Below are 12,829 nucleotides of genomic sequence, written 5' to 3'. Positions count from 1 at the left end.
AAGGCACACCCTCTGGGTCCTACAGGAAACAGAGTGGATCTTTTCCGAAGAACTACATATTTCTCCAGCACTTCCCCGAAAGGGAAGTAGACATGCGTCCTAGAAAAAGAACATCCTCCTCTCCCCGCGCACGGGTATTTCTGGACTACATCTCCCATAGACCTTTGCCGGCATCGCGACAGTTCAGCCTCGAGACAGGCTGCAAAGACTTACGAGATCACGGGAAGAACACATCCTTTCGGTTTCCGGCCCTCTCCTGAGCAACACGGCACAACAATGGCTGCTCCCTCGTGTTCTACCAGCGCCAGGAGACCTAGGCTGTGGGTCATGGTGGGTATGATGGGGTCAGGCGTCTAGCAGAAAGCCGAAACAAGTCTCGGGAGGCCCATTTTTAAGAACGTGGCGACTCCCGATCCGTTGTGACTTACCACACCGACCAGACTATTCCCCATTGTCAGACTGCTTTTGTACCGGCCGCGCGCCCATATGCACATTTAAGGCTATTTACAAAATTATCCTCTCCTTTATTCGTTAGTTTGCTAGCTTCTTTAGGTCAGGGATTGCTTTTTTGTTTTTGTTCACTGCCTTTAGCACTGTGCCTGGCACGTGGGTGGGTGGGTGGGTGGCTTCTAAAAAATGCTTGATAACCCTACGAGTGGTATCTTCCTAGAATTTTCCGGAAACTTTTGTCTCTCTCTCTTAGCCCCTTTCAGGCCCCGTGACCTCCATTTTTCTGCACCTTGTTCTGGAACCTGAGATGGTCTTTCTTGGCCCAACCCCTTGCCCACCTAACCGCTAAACCTTCTATTGGTATATTTGTTATCCACAGAAATTTCATTTGCTTTGGGAAAGTGGAGGCTGAATTGATGTTAGAAGAGATGGCCTTTGAAACTGAGAAATGGAGGAGCTGAAAACGGTAGTATTGGTTTTCTTGATGGTGATGGAATTGATTTGAAATAAGAATGTGTAGGGTTAAATATTTAGAGGGCTTTAGAATTCAATGAGCACAAGGGTCCTTTAGTTTTAGAGATTAGGAAACTGGAGGCTGGAGTATAAATGACTTGTCCATGGGTCCTTGAGCTGATTAAGACCTAAGTTTTCCTGATTTAAGAGTCCAGCCCTCCATTTTACCATACTTGTCTCCAAGTCAAGGATTCATTCAGCTAACATCAGACACCAGATGTGTCCAGAATGCTGTTTAGAAATTGGAGAGACAAAGTTTAGCTCAGACACTTTGCTCACATTCTTGGCCTTCTGAGAAATCCAACAAATACGCTGGACTTTAATTAGAAATCTGACTTCTTCCTTTTGCTTTACCTCAAACAAAAGGAAAAACTATCAAAAAATTGTTGGAAGATCTTGCCTACAGCAAAAAGAGGGATATATTTGGAATGAAAACAACCATGTTAATATCCTGGCTTGTATTTGTGTGAACCATGCATTGGTCACTTAACTTTTCTGCCCCTCAGTTGTAAAATGAGAGAAGTTAGACTACACAACCTAAGTTGCTTCTTCCTGTAAAATTTTTTTTATTTTTTATATTTTTAAACCCTTAACTTCTGTGTATTAGTTCTTTGGTGGAAGAGTGGTGAGGGTAGGCAATGGGGGTCAAGTGACTTGCCCAAGGTCACACAGCTGGGAAGCGTCTGAGGCCAGATTTGAACTTAGGACCTCCCACTTAGGACCTCCCGTTTCTAGGCCTGGCTCCCAATCCACTGAGCTACCCAGCTGCCCTTCCTGTAAAATTTTAATCATAATGACTCTTGCCCTAGAAGAGGACAAGCAATTTCTTAGGGCCTGTGGTAGTGTTTCGTCTCTTCCTCTCAAAATTAGCATATTATGGTAAAGGGGAGCACTTGGAAAACCCAGCTTAGTTTGGCAGGGATTTAGAAGTTTTTGTGAGAGCTGAGCTAATGATGATATGAAGTTATCCCTGTCTGAACATCTTTTGTGTGGATTCTGATTTGCTGAGGCTCAGCTCCTCAAACTTAATTCAAGAATTAAACACATCTTGAAGTTATTTAAATTCTTATGTATCTTTTGGGGTGCCAGGTGCAGTCTGTTTTTGAATCCTGGAAAAAAGGCTTTCATTTCTTGGAAATGTTTTAAGATTGTGATCTTCCAACTTCCACCTTAAAAGAGTAAGTTTTTTAAATTGTCTGGAAATATGGGTTGGATTCCTTAAGTATTAATTTTGTTATTGACCAGTTTGCCAAGAATTTAGATTCTTTGGGAAACTATTTTTTTTATAAAAGTTCCTGCTTGATGTTTTCTACAAATCCATTCCACCTCTGATTTTGTGTGACCACAAAACATTGGCCTTTTTTCTATAGAAGATAATTCCGTGTAGAAAAAAATGAAAGATCCAGTACTTCTAGTACTCATGCATCTCCTGGGGTAGAGAACTGCTAATGGGGACACAATTATCTGAGAAGAGACAGACAAAAGGATTTTCTATAGTACCCTGTCCCTTCTTTAGGGAGTGTCTCTTACTCCCTACCTTTCCAGTCCCCTTCTCCTATCTCCTCTCAACTCCTTACCCTTCTCTTTTGCAGACTGAAATCCCATCTCCTTTTACCAGGTAAACAATAGGAATCAACCATTTCCCCTTTTTTTTTCTTTTCATATAGATTGTAACATAAACAGGAAATAATTTCCTTAGTGTTTTCCCAACAATTGTACTTGTCTTTCTTTCTGAGGTATTTGTAAATCAGCCTCATTTACTTGCCTATTTTTGAGTGGTCAGGCAGGCATCCCTTAATGTCTCTTTCCTCTACATGCTTATAGGATTGCATTGAATAATTAACTGGCAACTAGCTGTTTGCTAGTTGACATAATAAAAGATCAAGAAAGCTATGATCATACATACTTTACAGAATACTTTAAAGGGGAAGATTCTGTTATATTCCTGGGGTACACTAGATAACATTAAAACATGTGAGAGCAGATCCTGTTTTCTCATCTATAGAATGAAAAATAATGCCTGGTACTCATCTACCTATTTTAATAGTGTTATTTTGAAGAAAATGCAATGTGGTATGTTAACAAAAAAGGGTCCTTGTGGCTATATATGAAAAGTGCTTTTGTTCTAGAGTAGAAGATTTTGTCCTTTTTTGGCAGTCTGAGGCCAGTGGTCTCAGAAAAATGTTTCCAAATACATGGGATTACAAAGGAATCCAATTCTTTTAAAAGTGGTCAAGCTATAAAAGAGCAAGTTCACAACCTAATGTTTTTGAATCCCTGTACTAGAGGTTGATGGGTTGGTGAGAGCTGAGCTGGTGATGATAAGTTATCCCTGTCTGAAAAAGAAAAATGTGGAAAAACTTCCTGAAGCTTGACTTGCTTTTAAAATACTGTGTTTAAAGAGAATGCAATATTACCTGTTTGGGAGTTACCATATATAAGTGTTTTTATTGTCTTAATTTTTTTGTAGGGTGCAGTCTCTGCCCGAGCTGATAAAGAACAGAAACATGTGGTTTGAGGATTCTTTTTACTCCTGTAGTTGGAAGACTTTAGAACATCACTGATAGTAGAAACATATTTTATACTAGAGACAAGTAGAAAATTTGTTTCTACCCCGAAGCAGGTAAACATTGTTGGAAAATATTGAAACTTGGTGCTCTACTGATAATTAGTAAGGCCCTTTTGTGTATTAGTGAATTTTTGTAGTACATTGGACCAGGTTTTTACCTCAAAGGTACTTTAAACTTAAGAGTAGCTAAATGTTTTGTTCCCAAGAAGCTCCAAAAGCCAATGATGTTTTGTTATCCCTGTCTGAAAACTTAACTGAGGGAAAGCAAATCACTTCTGAGGCTTGGTGCAACAATGGTCTATTTACATGTAAACTATGAAATTTACCTTTTTGAAATCAGCACTTTGACATTCAACAGCTGGGTGATGGTACACCTATGCCAGTTATTAAGCTATTTGGCTTAGGGTCCTTTTTAAATAGCACTATTTGCAGATGGTGGTCTTTCAGACACCTTCCTTAGAATTGTAGGGGAGAGCAAGGCTATTGTGGGGTGGGGGTGGGGTTTGAGAGCTTCCTGACTTTTCTACATTGAAATGCCTATCTTGAACTTGGATACAGAATGACTGCCTTTCTTTCCTACTGAAACAAAAGAGTGTGTGTGAGCATTTTATAGTGCATACATTTTTGGCATGTTCATTTATGGATTATGGTTTTGTGGACAGGAGAGCTGGCCCTTTTAATTTACAGGCTGAAGTAAAACTGAAATGACAGGTTGGTAACTGGAAGAGAATAAAATTGCTTCATTTGGTTAGGTGAAAGGTTCAGTGATGGTTGAGAACTGACCAAAGTGATTATGAAGATAATAGCTCTTAGTGAAAATAGTTAAGGGAAAGCCCTTTAATATGGGATGAGCTTAAGAAAGTGATATAACAGTTCTATATTCCCTGTTTAAAAAAGGCAAGCTATAAGCAATTTTGGGACTTTTCTCAGTTTTAATCACATCGATATTGTGTGTGTGTATCAGTTTATAAACCAATATGACTGAGGTGATGTTTATTATAAAGTTTATCCTATTTAAGAGGGTGCAGCATAGGGAAGGACATTGGAATCGAACTCATAAAAGTCTGCCAGTTTGAGCCTCTTTTTGCATTAGGTGAGCTATCTTTCTGATACAGTGACTTGTCCAAGGTTACATAATTATGAGATGGTAGGGCCAGAGCTCAAACTTTGATCTTATGAAGTTCAGTACTGCTTTATACCCTGTAATCTACTTGGAGGGTCATGCCCTATCCAAAGTATAAGCCTTTGCTTCTCTATGTACCCTTATAGATACTATGTATGGAACCATCCTGCTGTTAACCTGAGCAGTGGTTAGGAACTTTCACAACTAATTTTTTGTGGTGACAGTTTAATTGGCTCCTACTTGACATGTCTTTTTTTTTCCTTTGACAGGCGTTATCTACTATTGAAGCTGTGTGTGGCCAACAGTCATTAGATTTGTATATACTCTGCAAGATATATGTGTATATATACTTAAAAAAAAAATAAAATGACTTGAAAACATCTTTCATAATTAGCACTATTAAGTGAATGCCTAAAGCTTTTTTATCTAAACACATCTTTTACCAACAGTGAAATGAGCGATATTAACGTTGTTCAGAAAGCTTAATAAGATTTGTAACTGTAGACCTTTTAGGTTAGCCTGAAAAGCTGTTAGGTTCATCGTAGCCTTTTAAATGTGCTTCTTAGGTGCCAGTTTTTGGAAGTCTTACAGGTCTGCCTTCCAAATGAATGAAGTCTGCTCTATTCAACAGGATTGGTAGGCAATTAGTTATCCTAATTGACCATCCTTCAAATTCAGTTGAGAAACTTAAAAGGGTTCTTAGGTCCTAGTTGTAATTTCCACACTCTGAACTTCCACCCTCATATCCCTTCTTTTAACAGCTTCTCTACCTTCTAACACCATAGTAAAAAAGACAAAAGAAAAAGGTCATTTAATTATGTAATTATACAGAGTTGGAAAATGTTTCAAATTACATTCAATTATCCACCCATTCATCAGGTGGGAGTGCCTCCCCTCCCCTCCCTATTGGACAGAAAATTAAGTTGCAGGAATTGATCTTGTTCTCAGAGACCTGCTGTTATCTTACTGAATGGTTCTTGAATTGTTCTTGTGATACTGCTTTTCCGTTGTCTCTGGGTAGAGTTTCACGTTTTGTGTTTAAGAAATTTTTTTGGCGATTTTTGCACTATTATAGGGTATTGAGGGGGGTAAAGAGGGTGTGATTGAAATTTTGTTTTGTGATTTCCAAATTAATGTGATGCCTGCTCCCTGCTGCAAAAAGCAGGAGTCTGGGGAGAGATATCAGCAACGAGCCACTGTGGCCCCTAACCCTGGTTTCATGTTATATATTTTTCATCTCCATTGTAGGGCTGAGCATTTTTAGTTTCAAGATAATGCTTCTGGAAATCATCTGTTAATTCTTAACCAAGGGCAGGGCCTTCAGTCTCAGAACTTGGAAGTGACTTCATAAAGAAATGCTGAGTTTGGCTGTATAATTATGACTTGGCTTGGTTTTGCTTTGCTTTGGATTCAGCGCTGATATAGATGCATGATGCCTGCCTTGTGCAAATTCCTCCATAGGATGGCTTCCAGGGGCATGTCGTGATTGATGTAAAACACCACAGGCTGCTTCTTGTGCTCATAATAATGATCAGAAAAATTCAAGTAATTGCTCGTGATAAACCCGTAAGCGCTGACCTGCATAAGAAGAGTTAAATTAGTTCATGGCATTTATTCCCACTAAATATTAATTCTGTGAAAGAAAGGAAGATAAGAGTCCCTGGCTTAAAAAAAGAATTTATTTAAAGAAAATGTAATCTTAATTTCTGAAGGAAGACAGCACATACATAGGAATAGATGCAGAATATATATAGAATACAATATATAGTAGATGCTGAATGTATATGATACGATAATTTTAAAAGTTTTGTACCCTATAATAGCTGGGATGGGAAGGCAGGGTGTATAAGCAGTTGGAGTAAAGCTTCATGAAGGTGCTTCAACTGGGCAAAAGGGAAACGGGATGTCCAAGAGGCAAGGACGAGTAAATTTCATTCCAGGTCTGAAGGGTAAGGCAGTGCAGCTGTCTGAATTGGGGAGATGCAAGATCCTTGCATAAGTATGAGTAGCCAAATGTATATTTCGTCATAGATAGGGAACTGTTTGGGGTGGGGGGAATGGCAACAATGCAGAAAATTGGTTAGAGATGGGGTTAGATGTGGCAGAGGCCAAATTGAATACTTTTAGATCAGAGAAAAGGGATAAAGGTCTGGGGTGGTGGCTATGTGCAGAAGTTTTTAGAATGCTGGACCTAGAGTCAGGAAAATGAGTTACTGAATTCAAATCTGGCCTTAAGACAGCTATGTGACCTTTGACAAAGTTACTTAACCCAGTTTGCCTCATTTTGATGAGCTGGAGAAGGAATGGCAAACCACTAGTAGGATTTTTGCCAAGAAAACTCCAAATGGAGTCATGAAGACCTGGACACAAGACAACTGAAAAGCAGCAATGGATGACAGGTTGGGAACCTGAATGGAAGTACATTGATTCCCAAAAACAATAGGGAAGTTTGGAAAAGGACTGGAATTCTGTTTTAGGTATAATTGAGTTTAAAATGTCCAATAGGCAATTCAAGAGAGGGGTGAGGATTACATTGAGGTAATTGAGGCTGTGTGAGCTGATTTGTTTGGGAGTGTTAAAGAGAAATAAGCTCCAGGCCAAAGCTTTGGGATACACTTAGAACTGACTTAACAAAGATGATATACAACCGAAAGGAGTGGTCAGACAGAACCAGGAGAGAGTATCTATGAAGGTTAACAGTGTCATTTGTGGTAGAGAGGTCAAGAAAGGTAGTAAGGATGAAGTCATTAGATTGGCAGTCATGAACTATTTGTAATTTTGGAAAGAAATTTCAGTTAGGAGGTTCCAAGCCAGACTTGTAGTGGTTGAGAAAGTAAGAATTAAACTTGGTCATGATTGTAGACAGCAGGAAAGGATCCAGTAGATAAGGAGAGATTGAATGTCAAGAAGGGGCAATTATGGTGGGGATGACTAAATAAAATTCATCAGAGAGGTTATAATTATTGTAACAGCTAGTGTAGGAGGGGGATTTGAACCCAGGTCTACCATACCTTCCTTTGAGTATTGTGTAATAAGTGATATGCTAATATACAAATAAACAGATGACACCTGAGAATGGGATACAAGTTGGGGTGGACCTGTTCTCAGCTGTCTATTAAGAAATAACAATAGCTGTAGCATGAGGCTTTGGACCCTGAAGCTTTAGTATTGACAAGGCCCCCTTTAAAAAAAAAATGATTTGAAGATAGTTATTGGGGCAGCTGGGTAGCTCAGTGGATTGAGAGCCAGGCCTAGAGACGGGAGGTCCTAGGTTCAAATCTGGCCTCAGATACTTCCCAGCTTGTGTGATCCTGGGCAAGTCACTTGACCCCCATTGCCCACCCTTACCACTCTTCCACCTAGGAACCAATACCCAGAAGTTAAGGGTTGAAAAAAAAAAGGAAAGAAAAAAAAAAAAGATAGTTATTGCTTTACAGCCATATATGTCCTGAAATAGTGGGAATAAGACTAGGTTCACTAGTGGTTGTAGTCTAAGCATAGCTTAGCTTCATTAGTAAGAGGTGGTATTTCTTACCTGGTCACAGGTATGCAAAGCTGTCAGCAACATAAGAGCCCCAGTAGTAGGTATATAGAGGTGCCCCCTCTTTGTTTGGATGATTTTGGATTTCAGAAAACTGAAGGCAAAAAGATTTCACATAAAAGGTTCAGTCCATTTCATAGGCCCCTGACAGTTAAACTCTGGCTATGTATATTTTTTTGTGACAATTAGCACAACAAATAGATTAGGAAATTGTTCTTCAAAGTCTTCTGGAATGAAAACTTTTTAGTTATATCCTCATGGGAATCCAAATACAAATATTGTGAAGTGAAACAAAAACTTAGCAGTTGGAAGGATGGGGTAATAGAGGGAACACTGGCAGCCCAACTCATGCTTGTACCCCCTCCTCAATGTTAATGGCAATAATTAGAAGCTGCTGCTATATAACTCAGCTCAATCCAATCACTTCCTCTACTTTCCTCTCTCTTTGCCATTACTCCACAGCTAAGAGATTCCCATAACCCATTATTAACAGGTTTGAGCCCAACTCTAAAATTATCCTTTGCTGCCAGACCAGGAGAGATCAGATGGCACATGGTCCAGCAGAAAAAGTATTAGCTCTGGACTTAGAATATTTAGATTCAGATCTCTTCTGATCACCTGGATGATCTGAGCTCTCATGATCTGCAAAAGGATTGGACTAAAATGGCTTCTGAGATCCCTTCCTGATCCAACTGATCATTTATGAAAGGAACAGGTGACTGTTCTCTTAAGCCTCAAAACTTGCAGATGGTGAGGCCTATTGTCAATGAGAATATTAACTAAGGACAGGAGAGGAATCGGATACAGAAAGTATAGGGATGGGGCAGGGGGATGCTAGGGCCTGGGTGAAGTGACTATCCAGTGGTGAAAGAAAGTATTGAGAGAGATGGAGGCAAAGGTCAGGGAGTGGATTTGAGCATTGAAAAGAGCCAAGGCTCTGGCCACCCTCCATACCTCTCTTTCAGGTAGTTGATGAAATCTGGATGTAACAGCTTGAATTTACTTGCAGCGGCTTCTGGTCCAAAATAGGCCTGTGGTCTAGGAGTTCAATCACGAAAGAAATGTACAGCACGATTATAATCAAAATGAGGTGGAGACGATGATGTTAGAGGGGCAAGGCTAGTTTGACGACGACGAAGATGACTTCGGGGATGAGGATGAGTTCGAGAGAAAGGAGTATAGAATGTCGCAGGTATTATGGTAGGAGCTTGATAGGGTTTTGTTAAAGTGAAGCAGTCCAAAGGAGGCTGGTGAGTTAGAGAAGAAGGAGGTGTGAACAGACCATGAGAGGGGGGATAACTGAGATTTAGAGGCGGGAGACGAGGAGGGGCCGGAAAAATCGGATAATACAGAGATTCTGGAGTTTTGGTTTTCGAAGGCGTGCAAGGAAAGTTACAGGGAAAGCAAGGATTGTAAGGGATAGGAATAGTAGGTGGCTGGAAATAGGGGTTTGGGTTCAGGAGCTGGGAGACGTAGGGAGCAATATGAGAAGGAACAAGAGGTGAGCGAGTCCGAGTAGGCCATACTACAGAGGGAGCAGCAGTAGCAGCAGCAGCAGCAGCGAGACTGGCTTGGGAGGATTGAGAAGGAGATTTGGAAGGAGGTGGAGTGGGAGTCTGAGAGAGACCCCGGGAGGAAGGGCGAGTTTGGAAGGGAGATTGGCTCAAAGGTGGGGTGAGGGTTTGGGAAGGAGCTCGTGAGGTAGGTTGGGAGGGAGAAAGGGGTACTACACCAGGAGTTTGGGATGGAACTCTAGAAGAAGGTGTAGAAGGAGAAATAGGGGGAGTTTGGTTTGGGGTTCGGGTATGGCTAGATCCTCTAGGTGTTGCATGAGGTTGGTTTGGTGAAAAGTGACCCGAACGGGATTGGGAGGGGGATTGGGTAGGGGAAGGATTGGGGGATTGGGAGGGGGAGTTCATTGGTGTTGGGGAGGCTTCTATCTATCTTATTAAACCTTGCCTTTGAGTGAACCTTTCTTAGGAGCCCAAACCCCTCCCGGGTCACAAAAGTCATTGTTATCACTGTCACCATCATCAAGTAATTATTGAGTGCTTACAGAGTCCAGGGCACTGGCCCAAGCTTGTGAGGGGTTAAGAGGAAGGCCAACTCCCAAATCTCCCTCCTTTTTTGTAGGAGGTGAGTATAAATGATTAGGGTTTAGAATTTTTAATTTTAATCAATTATTTATTTACTTTTGTATTGGTGTGGGGCTATGAAAGTTTAGATAGTTATTAGGGGAAACCCTGAAGAGCAAGGAAATTATTTCAAGCATTTGGAACTTAATGGGAGAAAACTCAGTTGGGAGCAAAGAAGCTGTGCTTAATCTAGAAAGAGGAGAAGAGGTGGAGAGGTTCAAATGAAGACACAGGAAAACAAACATTTTCTTAGTCTTTCCTGTATTTCACAGAAGGCGTGAGCAGTAAGCAGTCTGCTCTCCTGGTTATTATAAAAAAATTCCTGTTAGGTAAGAGAGACATAGCCTGTGTGTGTATAGCTATGTAGGCAGCTAAGTTAGTTTCCGAGAGATCCTTCAGAAAAAGGAATAAATTCCTACCTGGTCTATTCAAAACTGAACCTTGCTAACCATCACTTGAGTAGCTCTTGGCCATTCCTATAGGTTCACAATTAGAAAGGATCATTGGTTACCAGAAGAAACATGGCAATAGTTCCTCAGCAGGAATGTTACTTGCACTTTTCCAAAGTGGGGTATGTCACAGGAATGAAGAGTGTAAGTTCTTAAACTCTTGCCTTGGGAATTTGCCAACCCTGCTTGGAGAAACCCTAATGGTGACTCCATTCCCTGAGCTCTACCCGGATCCCTTGGGTATTAGGATATTTGTGAGGCAGATTATGCTATATAATATTACTATTCCAGCTTTCTGGCCCCTCCTTTTCCTGGATCCTGCACCCTATCACTTCCCCAATCCCATTTAGTCTACTTACTGATCTCCTTTGTCACGGCCTTCAGGGACAGGCATACCTAGAATGGCTGACCTTAGCATGAGATAGTCCCGGTCATTTGAGGGAATGAAGATATAGCGCAAGTCCTGCCAAAGTGATAGAAATACCTGAGCCAGAAATTTAGGTTGTATATCTAGCCCAGATAATACTCCCTTTTCAAACCTAGGATGGCCTACTAGAGAATGACTAACCATGTTGATGGGGACTAAGTACTTTTGATATATTTGATAATTGCCAGGGCCCAGAAAGAGGTACTGGATTGAGGAGCTAGGCTTGAAACTTGGCTGTACATTTGAGGACTCCCATTTGTAAGTTCCTCAAATGGCAAAAACAAAAACAAAAAATCTATTGGGAGATCCTAGGCCTGTAAGATAACCCACAAAGTACTGCACCCTTCCTCCCCACCCCAGCTAACCTTCATCTCCCATCTGTAATCTGAAGGAGAGGGTCTGACCCGAGGCATTAGGGAATCTCCTCCAAGCTTCTAGTTTTTATGCCAAGGGTTCTTAATTTTGTGTGTGTGTGTCATGGATCCTTTAACAGTCTCGTCAAATCCTATTTTTTCCTTTCTAAGTTTACACGCCCCCTGAAATAACCAATTGGCTGCAACCCTTCTCAGAGAGTTTAAAATGGATAAAATAAAATACATAAGATTACAACATGGAAGCCAAAAATTAATAAAAATAAAGATGTGATTTTTTTCTATGGACCTTCTGAAACGTATCTACATAGTAAGAACCCTTGTTCTGTGTTATGGGTCAAGAATCTCCTGTGAAGCTCAGGACTGGGGACTGAAGTCCATTGGTGCCTTTCATTTGTGCTAAGAGTTCTAGCTATACGGGTGTAACCTGTTGTCCAAACTTCAAGAGCCTGTGTTGTACAAATCAGAGTCTCAACTCCCATAGGGAACACCCACTTTGCCTTGGGGCACTGAAGTGAAGCCCAGTTTCCTGTAAGAAATCAGAGAGTTCTTCATTGTGTTCACAGTGAAACCATAGAATGAGGTCTTGGTGCCCACATCTTTCTCATAGCCTTTGATGACAGCCCCATTGACCCTAAAAGAAAAAGTTTCCAATTATACCAACTTCATTTCTCATTAGTCCCCAAAACAGATTCTTTACTCACTTTAAGTGACTCCCTTTTTATCTAAATTGTCCCACAGCTTTCTCTCTGCTGGTTAGTCCATTTCCCACCTCTCCTTCAAAATTAAGAAAATAGGGGACAGCTGGGTGGCTCAGAGGCTTGAGAGCCAAACCTAGAGACAGGAGGTCCTGGGTTCAAATCTGACCTCAGATGCTTCCTAGCTATGTGACCCTGAGCAAGTCACTTAAATCCCATTTCCTAGCCCTTACCACTCTCCTGCCTTGGAACCAATATACAGTTTTCATTATAAGGTGGGTTTAAAATTTTTTTAAGAAAATACTTCCTAATCCTGCTGCTTTTTATCCGTGTACTTTTGGTACTTAGACACCTATTTTTTATCCTATTATCATGTCTTGATACATAAATACTTCTATGAGCATGTTTTCTCTCTCCCATTGGATTGGGACATCCTCAAGGTTAAGCACTGTATTTTATCCTCATCTCTAAGAAAAGACTACAAGACACCAGGCAGGCACTCTATTCAGAGGACTTAATCTGCTCTCAACCCTTCTCCCCATGCTTCTCTTTT

General features: G+C 40.8%; 1 protein-coding gene, 1 long non-coding RNA gene and 2 other non-coding genes across 4 annotated transcripts in view; 3 read left to right on the top strand and 1 right to left on the bottom strand.

The window, feature by feature from the left end:
• The first annotated feature begins 248 nt into the window (after positions 1 to 248).
• LOC123245223 lies at positions 249 to 5,040 on the top strand. Its single transcript, XR_006506105.1, has 5 exons — positions 249 to 330; positions 830 to 916; positions 2,053 to 2,141; positions 3,434 to 3,586; positions 4,925 to 5,040. It is a non-coding gene; the product is annotated as an uncharacterized LOC123245223 (long non-coding RNA).
• Positions 1,906 to 1,978, top strand: LOC123248204. Its single transcript, XR_006506278.1, has one exon. It is a non-coding gene; the product is annotated as a small nucleolar RNA R38 (small nucleolar RNA).
• On the top strand, positions 3,271 to 3,338 carry LOC123248205. The gene has a single exon (XR_006506279.1). It is a non-coding gene; the product is annotated as a small nucleolar RNA R38 (small nucleolar RNA).
• A 1,025-nt stretch (positions 5,041 to 6,065) lies between the features above and the next one.
• Positions 6,066 to 12,829, bottom strand: part of ST6GALNAC2 (ST6 N-acetylgalactosaminide alpha-2,6-sialyltransferase 2) — a 58,200-nt gene continuing 51,436 nt past the window's right edge. Inside the window, 6 exon segments of the mRNA XM_044673700.1 lie at positions 6,066 to 6,233; positions 8,191 to 8,290; positions 9,151 to 9,234; positions 10,751 to 10,807; positions 11,140 to 11,243; positions 12,074 to 12,212. Coding sequence (XP_044529635.1) covers positions 6,066 to 6,233; positions 8,191 to 8,290; positions 9,151 to 9,234; positions 10,751 to 10,807; positions 11,140 to 11,243; positions 12,074 to 12,212 — 652 coding nt within the window.

The sequence above is a fragment of the Gracilinanus agilis genome, chromosome 4 (genome assembly GCF_016433145.1).
Source record: "Gracilinanus agilis isolate LMUSP501 chromosome 4, AgileGrace, whole genome shotgun sequence".
Classification (NCBI taxonomy): Eukaryota; Metazoa; Chordata; class Mammalia; order Didelphimorphia; family Didelphidae; genus Gracilinanus; species Gracilinanus agilis.
The sequence above is the reverse complement of the archived record's forward strand: the minus strand, read 5'-3'. Positions and strand labels throughout refer to the sequence as shown.